The sequence below is a fragment of the Brachyhypopomus gauderio genome, chromosome 1, assembly GCF_052324685.1.
Source record: "Brachyhypopomus gauderio isolate BG-103 chromosome 1, BGAUD_0.2, whole genome shotgun sequence".
NCBI classification, from domain to species: domain Eukaryota; kingdom Metazoa; phylum Chordata; class Actinopteri; order Gymnotiformes; family Hypopomidae; genus Brachyhypopomus; species Brachyhypopomus gauderio.
The window spans coordinates 31,355,375-31,368,068 of NC_135211.1; the positions used below are offsets into that span (position 1 = coordinate 31,355,375).

Sequence of the window (12,694 nt, forward strand, 5' to 3'; positions counted from 1 at the left end):
GATGATCTTATTGTGGACTAGAGCACATCAAATTATGTCTTCCAGATAGATTCATTTTTGACTAATCAGTCCATTCAATATTCGTTCAAATGGAGTACTGAAGTTGTTTTTTTTTTCGTTTTCAATTTTATGTTCAACTTGACTAGTAGTAGGTTTTGTCATGCAGGTCTTTCAATACCACATTTGCCTACACTCTTTCTAATGATGGAGCATGAGCACAGATATGGTCTCAGGTAAGTGAGGACCAATGTTCCCCTTTCTACTCTGGTATATTTTAAAAACTTTCTTTGTCATCTGGTCCACATTATATATGTTAACAGAATAGAATGCTACTTTTTGTGACATTTTAGCTTACTTCACATTTTACGAATTACAGTTCCTTAAAAAGTGATGTTTAGATCAACACAGTAGCAGTAATTGGGACTGTCTGCATAATCCAATTGATTTAAATTCTACATTTAATTTGGTTGAGAGGGAACTTTTTCCACAATGGGCTAATTGGTGTTGCACAACTATTTTCCATCAATACATTAAATTGTCATTTTAAATAGGGAAGACTGGGTATGGTTGTAACATGGGGAGAGTTGTAACACCATCATTTCCACTGATCACGGATAAGATAGGAGTCATATGATCATTCCAGTATTTACCCAATTCCTCCCTGATCCCACATGGTGAATATCAAAGCTGTAAACAGGCACATGCAGATTCCATTGAGGAAAAAACTGATTTTGATTTTGGTGAGAAAGTAAATTTCTGAATCAGGACTATATTTTGTTTAGTACTCATACTATTGCAGATAAAACCATATGAATTATATTACATTAAACTATAGTTTCTCAGGTAAATTGTGATGCATTTTTCCCCTGTTAATTTCAAATCACCTTGCTAATACAGCTAGTTAAACAATGTCTGACAGGGGTGGGGTGGGTTGTAACACAGCTTTAAAAAGTGTTACAACCATCACCTTACATACAACTAAGAAAACCTTCTTGATTTTTTATAATTTTAAAGAAAGACTGACAGAGGTGTGCCTGCAAATGTTTTTAGGTCACAAAGAAGGGCAAGTCAGTCAGATCAGTTGCAAAGGCACATGGAATCTGCCATGTAACACACACATTGACATTGTTTATTATTTGACCTAAATATTCTTTACACAGTTTGAGAACTCTAGCTCAAAAATTCTGTGAGTTACAGGTGCTGCAGCAAAAAGTGTTACAACCATACCCGGTTTCCCCTACTTTATTTTTTGTTTTAAGCTCTGATATAAATGTTTTAAAATTTTATAAATATGCAAATACCACTTAAATACTAAATGACACTTCAGCCAGGTCTGCACAACTGTGTGATAGAGCTGAACATTTGGTCCTGTGTGTAGCGTGAACAGAGTGCTCGGCAATGCTGATCAGCTGATAACACAGCTGCCCAAAGACTTGAGGGAAATTATTAGGGGTGCACGTATTTGGGCATCTGCTATCTGTTTATTGTTGCCATGGAGGCAATCCCCAGCCTAGTCTTGAGATCGGGGTGCGCGATTTCAAAATAAGAGCGGATAGCGTGATTGAAAAAAAAAAATCATTAAAAAAAAAAAAAAAAACTTTTCAAAACAGCTCACGGGCCAGAAATAGATGGCCCACGGGCCGCTATTTGAGTATGGGGCCGCTACAGGATAGTCAGCATCTGCCAAGATTATAATGGCTACTAAAAAACTTCAAAAGTGTGAGAGTATTTGAAAAAGATAAAGATGAATCAAACAAAGTGCAAAGTTATGTCATCAACGTCTTTCATTTCACATGACAACAACCAACATGATATACCATTTAAAACGCGTAAGGCAGAAAAAAAATACAGTTCAGCCGTTCGTCGTTTCGGTCGTGTCGTCTCGTCGCAGTGCGACTCGGCAAGTAGGCCTATAAACATTTTTTGTTGTTTGCTTTTTAAACCCCGTTACTTGAACCTTTACTTGTAATTTTTTTTTGCTGTTGTGTGTCAATTTTTTAAATATTTTCAGGCAGGCATATTTTATTTAAAATATTTTTGACATTTTGCACAGTGCCTGTCTGACAGTTCGATAAGCGCACTGTGCACCGACGGTGACTTTTTAATGTTCTCTAACGTTTCATTAAAAAAATTAATAAGTAAATAAAGATATAAAAGCTGAATAAAGCCAACCTACCATGTTTATTCATTTATCTGAGTGTTTTAGGTTTTTACTTTGAAGTGGAAAAAAGTCCTGAATGATAACGGGATCCCGTTTAAGGTGCTCTAGATTAAAAATCCCGATTCGACTATTAGTCAACTAAAGGGAAAATCTAACAAATCAGATTCAACTATGAAAATCCTTAGTTGAAGACACCCTTAGAATTTACATCAGCTGCTGGTGCAGCTCACACATTCTCATGCAGCTAGCTGTTTTTGTAATGGCTGGCTACTATATCATGAAAACAAACTGTCAAACTAACGAAAGAGGAAAATATAATGGATAATCTAACACTGTATGATCTTTTAGAGAAATAAAAGTGCCTTACTGCTCCCCTGGAGAATATGTGGTGTTTCAGAAGCTCCTGAAGTTTGTGCTTGGCCTTAGGGAGAGACAAGCATGTGAAATTGATCACGATCATCCCTATAAGCAAATCTGTTTATATTGGTATTGATTGATCGAAAAAACTACTTACATCAGTTAACATGTAAATAAGACTGCCATCCCTGGCCCTGTCCACTGCTTTATTGCTTGGGACAAACACTGTCATTGGTACAGGAACTCTGAGTGGCATTGGAGCTCCACAGTTCTGTAATATAGTTTTATCTTTACTTCTGTAACAAACTCTTTAAAAGTTTCAGTTGAATTAACGAGCCATCAGACTATGTGCCTAATTTAATTTGAAGTAAAATGTTGGATCGCAAAGAATGAAGGAGCATTTGATTGGCTGAAGAAGAATACCCCAATCATGTAAGCATTTGGGGGGGGAAAGGAGAAGGGACTCACGTCTACCAGTGAAAGAAATCGACTGAATCTGTCATCTTTTGTGAGAATCTCTCCAATAGTCTTTGAAGAAAACTGCAGTTGTATAACAGAACATAAGTGAGGCTAGATGGCTTGAAATGCCAATCAATCATTTAGCAATCTAAACAAAATAACAAACATAATTTGAATCATAATTTTACCTCAGCATTGTTCGAAGTGTCCGTGCTAGCAAATGCAAACGCCTTGTCAACTATATGAATAATTCCATTCGATGCTGGGATATCATTCTCAATTATTGTAAACAATGTATCTGGATCCTTTTTTATAATGAATTGCTAACAACACAATCATAAATCAAGTGTTAAATCACAGCAGAGTAAACCATATATACAGATAAAGATAAATATCCTAAACCTAAGGCACCTTGTTTGTTTTAAATCTGATAATTTCTCCTCCATATGTCCATAAGTCCTGGCCCTCCAAATCTTTGTAAAGTAGCTGCCCGAGGATGAGGTGATGCTTACATACATCTTCTCCAGATATGGCCTGATGGTAGAGTTTACCCATATTAAAGTATGCTTGCAATAGTGAGCAAGCAATCTGAATGGGAGCAGTCATGAATGGAAAAAGAATAGGGCAAAGAGACACTACGACTTGTGTTTTTCTTATAGAACTTTTTAAAAACTCACTTGTGATGTATCCACGGGGATGAAGGCGGTGAACGGCCCACGTTTACTCAAAATGAGCTCACAGCTTTTCTCTGCCAGAGAAGGAAGATGAAAAGCAAACAAGCGTCAAAGGACGTTCCTCTGCTTCCATCGTGTTGCTTCTGATAATGTACATCAACACTGCCAGTGAGAACTTGAGAGATCTTGCAGAAGTTTACAGTTTCACTGAGACTAAACCATACCAAGTCTACAGATGCAGTGACATTTTGAGCAACCATGCCAAATCGTAAAGTACCGAACAGTGCGATGCTTCCAGTGAGTTTTCCTAACTGGGAACCTTCTCTGTCCAGCTCCAAAACTCGCTCCATGATGTTACCATAGCAACGCTTCCCATCCGTTATCTGATGACGGCCGCAAAGGCATCTAAAAGTAGAAATGGGAGAGTAGAGTTGAAGATTTCTGCCTCCTCACAGCATACCGGTGAAGTCTGACAGCTGAAGTCTGTTAGTAAGTGACTAGGGTTACAGTTTTACACTTATTAGCCATGGTAGTTGACATGGCAACTGAAAATGGTGCCAGTTCACCAGTATTTTGCTTTTGAGATTCTGCATCTCAGAAGTTTTTTTTTTTTTTTAAACCAGTATATTTGCTCAGTTTATAAACAGCAATTCGTCAGTCACATTTTTTACATTTGACACAGTGCTGAGATGTTACATTATATACAAATGCCAACATGTTTTGGAAAAATAGCAAGTTTAGGATTTTTTTATAATTTTTATTTTTTGTTTGTAATTGTAATTATTTAACTAATTAATTAATTAAAGGAAGCTGTCCAAAGTTTTATATAAGTTATATGCTCATTAAAACTCCCTGTGCACACCAATCTGGTTTTGTGCAGATTTATCCAACAAATGCCTGCTTAAAATGCAATGGCTAATGGTGGCCATATTTTTTCAGGTATCCTTATTAAAACTTCATCTAACTTGTCCACAGATGCACCATGCAAATGTATAGCTTAATCAGCCTAGCAGTTCTTGAGAAATTATTGTGAAATATTTTGACAAAATTCTGCTCATTTATCTCAGAATCAGTAACAGTATAAGTCTTTCGAACTACATAAAAATTGATGAAACCTTTCAGATGTTGCAGCTCTTTAAGTAAATAAAAGTCTTCACACTTCACTGAACAATCACACATGACATCTATAATTTTTCAGAATAATTTTGACACCAGTTTCATGCTCTTAAATAAAATCTTGGACTAGTTTGCATATTAGTACTAGTATTAATACTAGTTTGCATATTATTCAAATTAGCAAAAAATCTTTCATAGCAGAAAATGACCAGTGGTGCATAGTTGAAGTTAGGATTTTTTTAAGAATTGTGTTTATATAGGTTCATTCCAATTATCCTAGCAGTTCCTTGCAAAGTGGACTACAAAGGATCAATTTAAGGGAAGTGAACACATTTTGTTCACAGGGAACTTTAAACTGCACAAAGTTAGAATGTTTGTAATGGTATATAATGGTTTATCACTACACAGGAAACTGACATTAACGTTTACCCATTAATATTTGCACATATCATCAGGCTCTTTGGGCATTTGTGCCTGTTCGCTGGTTTATCACTCAAGAACAGCAAATAAATGGGAATATGAAAATCATTTTCACTTATGCATGTAAATTCTATTAATATTTCATAGATTTATTTCAAACATTGAAATAAATCTCAAAAATTCAAACAAATTTAACTTGTTAACATTAACATACTTAGCTAATATTGGCAGAGGTGGCAATTCCAGGTTCGGAAAGTAAAAGTCCTCACCAGGATTGTGCTCAAGCTTGCTAGATTTTCTAATTAGTGCAATCCAGGTAAAATTAGTAGAATCAACACAATCCAGGAAGCCTGAGCAATATCCTGGTGAGGACTTTTACTTTCTGAACCTGGAATTGCCACCCCTGAATATTGGATAGTTATCCTGAGGTAAATATTGGCTCTAGCAAACTGTTTAACCAACATCAACCAGATACTGGTTTTCCATGTAAAATATAGGGTCGACATTACATAGAATCCCATACAGCTTTCCCAGATGTCAAGAGAAACAAAAAATGAAACACACATAATGTCTTCTGAAACAAACCTAACATCTTCTGCGTACTGCTTAGTACTATGGAATACAGTTTATGACTGATGTTTGGCAAGTTATGGCTCAAAACATTTAGTGCTGCACTCTAGCGCCACCTTCAGGCCATTGAGGGTGCCTGTTCTTCAGTGGAGCATTTCATACATACGTCCAACCGTTGTGTTCCTGAGTCTTATCATATTCTCTGCATGATTTCCCAACACAAGCACTCAGCACCACATTCTTGAACGTTATATCCTGCCAGCTCATACAGCCCAAACATATCATGTGATGTATCTGAATATCTCTGTATCCATTTCAGCAAACTGATCCAATTCTACAGGGCAGTGCCGGGTGAACCTAGAGTAATGAAGAACTGAAAATGCCTCTGCAAAGCAGAAAGAAGGCTGGTGTCTCCGGCAAACCTGGCTATTCCGTCTTGGTCGGTTTCACATCGCGCGCTCCTGTGGCACGTGCTCGCGGTGCAGACGGACTTCAGCCTGCAGCCCTCACTGGGGTTGGAGCTCTCCATTCCACTCATACACACACACCTGGCCTGAGGTGAGACACAGACGCGTGGGGAGTGCAAGGCAAGCACACTGTTGGGCCATTAGTGGCCTATTCAGGGTTTGTGGATACACGTCTGTGCAGATATGTAATTTTGCAGTCATGGTAATAAGGTCAAACAGCTAGGAATATATGAGATAATGGGATACAATGATGTGCAGAACGTATCCGATGAGCTGAAAGTATCTGATGAGCAGAACGTATCTGAGCAGTACATGCTTTTGAAAGTACTGACGATCACCTTCCCGGGGCCTCTGTATTCACAGGTGGTAGAGTTAGACAGACACCCTCCATTGTTCTTCACGCAGGGGTTGACCGGGATGCAGCGTTTGCCGTCTCCTTCATAGCCTTCTGTGCATTTACACTGAAACTTCCCTGCTCCCTTGTAAGTGCACTCTGCATTAACGTCACACACACTCGGTGAACAGACGCCTGAAATTTGGATTGGGGACACATTAACACAATTATTCTGGCAATGGACACAGAAAACATTGTGCTACAAGATAAACTGATCATTTTAGTAATTTATTAAAACTGAATTTGCTATTACAGCACTACTAGTTCTGCGGGTTGGGGTTTTATTACTGTCTATTTAGATAATGAGTTTGCATTGGAACAATCTCTGCAACTTTTAATTTATCCCATACCCTCATGGCAACATGTACGCTAAAGCTTGATAACAAATCTACAAAAACAAACCCAGTGTTTGAAGTAAAAATGCATGATTTTGTGCTTCATTGTAATATCTCATTGTAACGCTGCTCTATACCAGAACTATAAATTAGCTGATCACATGGAAATGAGACCAGAAGAGGAATTAACATTTCCAACGTGACTAGCAAAACCAATGTGGCTGCAGGAGGTGTGAATTTCCCTCCAATATATATTTATCAGACATTAGCCAATGACACTCTAGACCTGCTCCAATACTTCACTATATTAATGTTTTTAATCAAATGGTGACTTTTTGTACAAAATGATATATGAATTTTAATCTTTAAAAAGTCTTCAATAAAATCTTTTTTTTTTAATCAAGGTACAAGGAATATGAAGGACAGCTGTCATTTTTCCTTCAACTCAAGAAATCAGAAAATTATTGTATTCTGAAGATTTCTGAGAAAATTTTATTTTTGCAGTACATTCTAGGGCTGCAATTTCAATACAATTAGGGCCTCCAAGCCCCAAGATTTGCTCAGTGACATGTCACATGCAACTTGGAGAAAAAGGAGCACCTGTACAGATATGTCCAACCTTCTTAAAACCAGGGAGGCATTCACACGCTGCCTTTGGACCCTCTCCCTTACAGTAGGAGAAGGCAGTGCAGTCTGAACAGGAAGCAGAAACTGAATAAAGAGATAAAGAGATAGGAATAAATTAAAATGCATAAATCTACAGCAATAGTCACTATAACATTCTAGCTTAATCCTAGTCCTAACTAATATTACTAATAACTGTCACAGGCAGAATAAACTAAGAACTCACGTCGCAGGAAAGAAATGGGGATTAAAAAGCATAGAACGTGCTGCAACATAAACCCATGACGGTCTAATAATATCCAGCGATAAGCGGGTTGAAACACACAACATAAATGGACAAAGACACACGACTAGACACGATTAGTGGTGAAGCCACTAATGGACAACAACCACCTGAGGGTCGGGAACACAACAAAACAACACCAACACTGCCAATGCTGATGGAGGCAGCCAGCAGGGACCTCTGTACATTACAGCAGTACATACTATTCTAGTAAAATACATTTATATAGAACTTTTAAAAACACAGCTTGCAAAGTGCTTTATAGAAAATTTAAGATAAATATAAATAAAAAATGCAACTTAAAAGAGATGTCACTGTATATATACACTAAAGGAAATAAAGGAGAAAGAAAAGTCAGCAATATACAGCCTCTTGGATGTGTTTCAGTCGTACAGAGCCCTCGTGTTGTCTGGAAGAGAATTCCAGAGTTTGGGACCTTGGCAGCAGATTGTAGTCTCAGTGTTCTGTAGTGGTGTGGGGGGAACAGCCAGCATGTTTTATCAGCTGATCTGAGGACCCATGAGGGTACATGCCTAGCAATTATACTGCTGGAAAGACTTTTAAATCGATTCTGAATAACACAGGTAGCCAGTGCAGGTCTTTATGGACTGGTGTAATATGCCAGTCCCCAGTCTATGCTTTTTTTGTTTGTTTGTTTGTTTGTGTGTGTGTGTGTGTGTGTGTGTGTGTGTGTGTGTGTGTGTGTGTGTGTGTGTGTGTGTGTGTGTGTGTGTGTGTGTGTGTGTGTGTGTGTGTGAACAGGCTTTAAATGGGTTTCTTTGGGAGTCCTGCTAGCAGCACACTACAGAAGACCAGAGATGTTTATACAAATCCATGTATGAGATTTTCACTATCAGCTGCTGTGAGGACACGTCTGACCTTGGCTGTGTTACACAGATGATACACTGTAGTAGAGACATCACTAACATGGTGATTAAAGAGGAGGTCACAGGCAAATGTCATGCATGGTGGATGATAGAATGTTGCTTGACGCGTTGCTCATGTGGTCATGGGAGCTAAGGTCATAGTTGAATGTGTTTGAAGGTTTTTGTTATGATGTTCGGGCTGATAGGGCCTCCAGATACTACGTCAGTGCACTCATGACCATTCCCAGTGATAATAAATTCCATTTTGTCATTGTTGAGATGCAGGAAACTGACTGTGATTTGATGTCTTCTAGGCAGTTAAAAACCAAATCATGTAACCCAGGGAATGGGCAGTTAAACATACAGTATGTATGCAGAATGTTGTCGGCACAAAATATTATAATTACTGATGACTCTGGCCAACAGATGCATATAAATATTAAAGACTGCTGAGCCCCTGGGGAACACCACACAAAAGCAGATAGAATTTTCAGCTATTTAGTATAATATTTACAGTTGCTTTACCCAGTGCAACCAGCAGAGGCCTGGTCAAATGAGACTGGGGCCAGCTAAGAACATTATTATTTAGGCAGTTAGCACTGCAGAGTAATCGTTCAATTCAGTTCTGTCTAAGTAATCATATGATTGAAGAGATACCACATTCTTAATGATCATTCCTAAGAATGAAATGTTGGAAATCTAGTCTATAACTCTTAACATTTATGGGGTCTCGTCTGATAGTCTGAGGTCTCTGTTTTGAGAATTCAAGACCAAATTCCTTGGTTAAATGACTTAACAATATTAACAATGTCATTCAACAGTGCAGGAAAAACCTTTATTAAAATGTTTTTACTTACTGTATATCTATCGCTTGTTTATATCTAATAATTACATTTTGCAAAGGCTAATAGATTATATTAATTATGACCTATAGACTAAGGGGTAATTGTGTAATTATCCCCAATTTTTTAAGAGTGTTGGGCACACCCTGTAGAAATGAAAATGTCAAGATTTTAGAAATTAACAGTGAGAAACAGACAGCACTACCTTTGTCACACTTTGGTCCTGTGTACGGTGGCTGACAGTAACATTGTCCATCCCCATCTGGACCAGAGTTACACTCTCCATGTACACAACTGCATTCTAAACCAAAGATGTACGTCAGCACTGTTGAATGTAAATACTAAACATAAACTAATACTAAACACATAGAAACTATATACAGCCCGGAATATATTGCCAGAACATATTACATTAGATATTCTTTACATTACACTCTGTATTAGATTAAACAAAAACAGAGACTTGCAGCACAAGCAGCCCAGCCAGTTATTAACATGTCCATTAACTCTATTACAAAATACTGATGCAAAGTTGCAGGCCTCAATTTTCATTGTTTGAAAAGATCCACAGACCTGAACTGCAGTCGTCTCCATAGGCTTTCACATTGGAGCACTTCTGGCAGGCGAAACCAGTGTAACCCTCCTGAAAATACAATCCGCCATATATTTCACCCGTTTAACATGTGTGCCACATATCAGAGACGGACCCTCTGAAAAGCACTTTAGCGTGGGCTGAGGTCACTTTATAACACCACCACGAAGCAGAAAGTATGTGGTCTTATCCTATTAAATTTACAAAATATGAATTGTATATATACACCTATTATTGTTGTTATTAAGACATTTTCATAAAGATGCACACATAGTAAATTGTGATGATGCAAAAAAGTAACTGAGTTATACAAAAGGTAGTTTTTTGAAAACTGAAAGACCTCGCAAACACAGGTTCCATTCCCCTGATCGCTGTCCACACAGGTGCCGTGCCAGTTACATGTCCTCCCTTTCCAGCTGGGGCAGGCTGAGGAAAGAGCACAAGGTGGATCTTAAATCCATCTCCTGATTAAAAAAAAAAAAAAAGTACAAAAGAAAAATAAAAAATCAACACTCACATAAGCACAAGGAACCCCAGAAGCCAGGACAACATTTCTTAACTGTGATTATCTTCTCACAAGTGTGAGCACATCCAGCCAGAGTCAGCAGTGACTCCCCAATTAATACAGTGTATCTAGAAAAATGAGGGGACAGCTAAGGTCAGACACAATACGCTCCAACCAAAATCGACAGAGAAAGGGAGCGTATGAGGCGTCGTCACCTACTGGCATTTGCTGCTCTCCGGGGTCTTTCTGAAGCCCCATGGACAAGTGATCGCAGGTGCTGCCGCAAAGGACGTGCACACAGAGATGGGCTTTATAACACGTGCTTCATCGCAACGGTTCGAAGACGCCTTAAAGGACCAGCGTGCAAGCAAAGAAAGTGCAGAAACATCAGGCTAGCTGGTATAAATGCCAGAACCTTTCAGGAAACCTCAGATCAGAAGACCTGGCACATTTGATTTTAATGTCTGACTAGTTTTGACTATACATTTCATGGCTTGTTGCCCTGGAAAGAAAGAATCCCTAAATATTGAAGTCCTCAGATGTTGAAAGTGGAGAAATTCAACTTACCAAAATTTGTAAACTACATAGCATCATGAGTCCTAGAACAGAAAGATAATGCATGTCTGCTTCCTGAGTTCGAGGAGACTCCTAACGTCCTCAAGATAAGCAAGTGAGGAATAACTCCGAAGCTTCCCTCAGGATAAGCTACAATCTTGAGAAATGAAACGTGAGAGAAAAGTTCAAATTGTTTATCACATCCTGCATTTGTTAACTTGACGTTTTCACTTGTTTTCGTGGAACAGCGTGTTGGATCACTTCACGTCAAAAGAGGGAGGTTCTGTAGCTGATCACACAGCAGTTGTGAAGGTGTGTGAGTAAAGTATCTTTTCCTGACAGGAAAATCAACGGATTTCCTCTCCTGAATCTCCCATGACTGTTAGGAAGTCCGTACTTGTCAGATGACTGGTCTGCAAAGTTCAGCAAAATAAAATAAATAAAAAAAACTACTCAATGAATATTAGCAGAAGTGGTTAGTGCAGTGATGGGTTGTTTCAAAAACTTCATGTAGGTTATAAGATATTTTTGTAAATGATTGTCAACACTGACGAATTACACCTTTAACCATCAACATTCTTTAATTGATGAGTTTGTGAACTATATGTAGTATAGTGTATGTGTACTTCAGGGATGAAACATAGATATCTGTTAGACTAAATTTGGCATTTATTAATCAATTAATTAATCAACTTTTAATTAATGTTCTAAATTAACAAAAATGCAAAATTGACACAAATAATACATAGTTGATAATTGAACTGCTGAGATTGCAAAAATCCAGTGAAAGTGTTTAATGCTATGTCATCAAAATAACTGTCCTTTCCTGGCATTGTTTAGGAATTTCAATGTTACACCCATCATGTTGTAAGGTGCAAATAAGAAATAGATAAAATGCTTACCTCAGTCGTAGGCATGTTCACATTTTGGCATTCTTGACCTTTTAGAACCAAATTACATTTTCAAATGTTATCAATACTACCATTATTACTACTAATATTGTTATTATTAATAAGGGAGAGTAATGAGAATATCAGTTAGAATTATCTTTGAAATGATGCTATTAATCCAAGGATATTAACAGCCCTTATTACAGATATTATATGGCACCTCTAATGGGGACTTGCCTGTACAAGTTGGATCCTACAACTGTGCACAAAATGTTTAAATACCTTTTCACAAAAATGGTTAATCTCGCGTTTTACATTTAATTTACAATTAATGAAGGAGTAAAACGGAGGTGAACATCAGTCTTCTGTTCTTCCAGCAGAGCACAAACCTTCCCTGGAATAACAGGAAGTGATGAGGTCAAAAATAACAATGCCCAACACTCATCCCTTGATAACTACAGAACACACCAAGAGATTTCTACATCTTTCATTTTCATAAACTACCTTCCAAAACAACACAACCCATATTCAAAATCCAATTTTTAAAATATTTGTTTAAGAAAAGCAAAACAGGGCAGAGTAAC

General features: G+C 37.8%; 1 protein-coding gene across 4 annotated transcripts in view; it reads right to left on the reverse strand.

The window, feature by feature from the left end:
• Nucleotides 1–12,694, reverse strand: part of stab1 (stabilin 1) — a 60,878-nt gene that overhangs the window by 47,694 nt on the left and 490 nt on the right. Inside the window, exons 2-19 of one of the 4 annotated variants that reach the window (XM_077009173.1) lie at nucleotides 12,393–12,504; nucleotides 12,123–12,160; nucleotides 11,233–11,633; nucleotides 10,885–11,012; nucleotides 10,678–10,793; nucleotides 10,501–10,586; nucleotides 10,142–10,211; nucleotides 9,774–9,869; nucleotides 7,554–7,664; nucleotides 6,563–6,753; nucleotides 6,180–6,310; nucleotides 3,929–4,056; nucleotides 3,655–3,725; nucleotides 3,389–3,511; nucleotides 3,166–3,300; nucleotides 2,987–3,058; nucleotides 2,676–2,789; nucleotides 2,529–2,582 (exon numbers count right to left, since the gene is read on the reverse strand). In XM_077009173.1, coding sequence (XP_076865288.1) covers nucleotides 2,529–2,582; nucleotides 2,676–2,789; nucleotides 2,987–3,058; nucleotides 3,166–3,300; nucleotides 3,389–3,511; nucleotides 3,655–3,725; nucleotides 3,929–4,056; nucleotides 6,180–6,310; nucleotides 6,563–6,753; nucleotides 7,554–7,664; nucleotides 9,774–9,869; nucleotides 10,142–10,211; nucleotides 10,501–10,586; nucleotides 10,678–10,793; nucleotides 10,885–11,012; nucleotides 11,233–11,286 — 1,680 coding nt within the window. In that variant the 5' untranslated portion in view covers nucleotides 11,287–11,633; nucleotides 12,123–12,160; nucleotides 12,393–12,504. Of the gene's footprint in view, nucleotides 1–2,528; nucleotides 2,583–2,675; nucleotides 2,790–2,986; nucleotides 3,059–3,165; nucleotides 3,301–3,388; nucleotides 3,512–3,654; nucleotides 3,726–3,928; nucleotides 4,057–6,179; nucleotides 6,311–6,562; nucleotides 6,754–7,553; nucleotides 7,665–9,773; nucleotides 9,870–10,141; nucleotides 10,212–10,500; nucleotides 10,587–10,677; nucleotides 10,794–10,884; nucleotides 11,013–11,232; nucleotides 12,068–12,122; nucleotides 12,505–12,694 lie in introns of those variants that run through there. The other 3 variants (XM_077009165.1, XR_013131839.1, XM_077009181.1) reach the window with 3 other exon arrangements.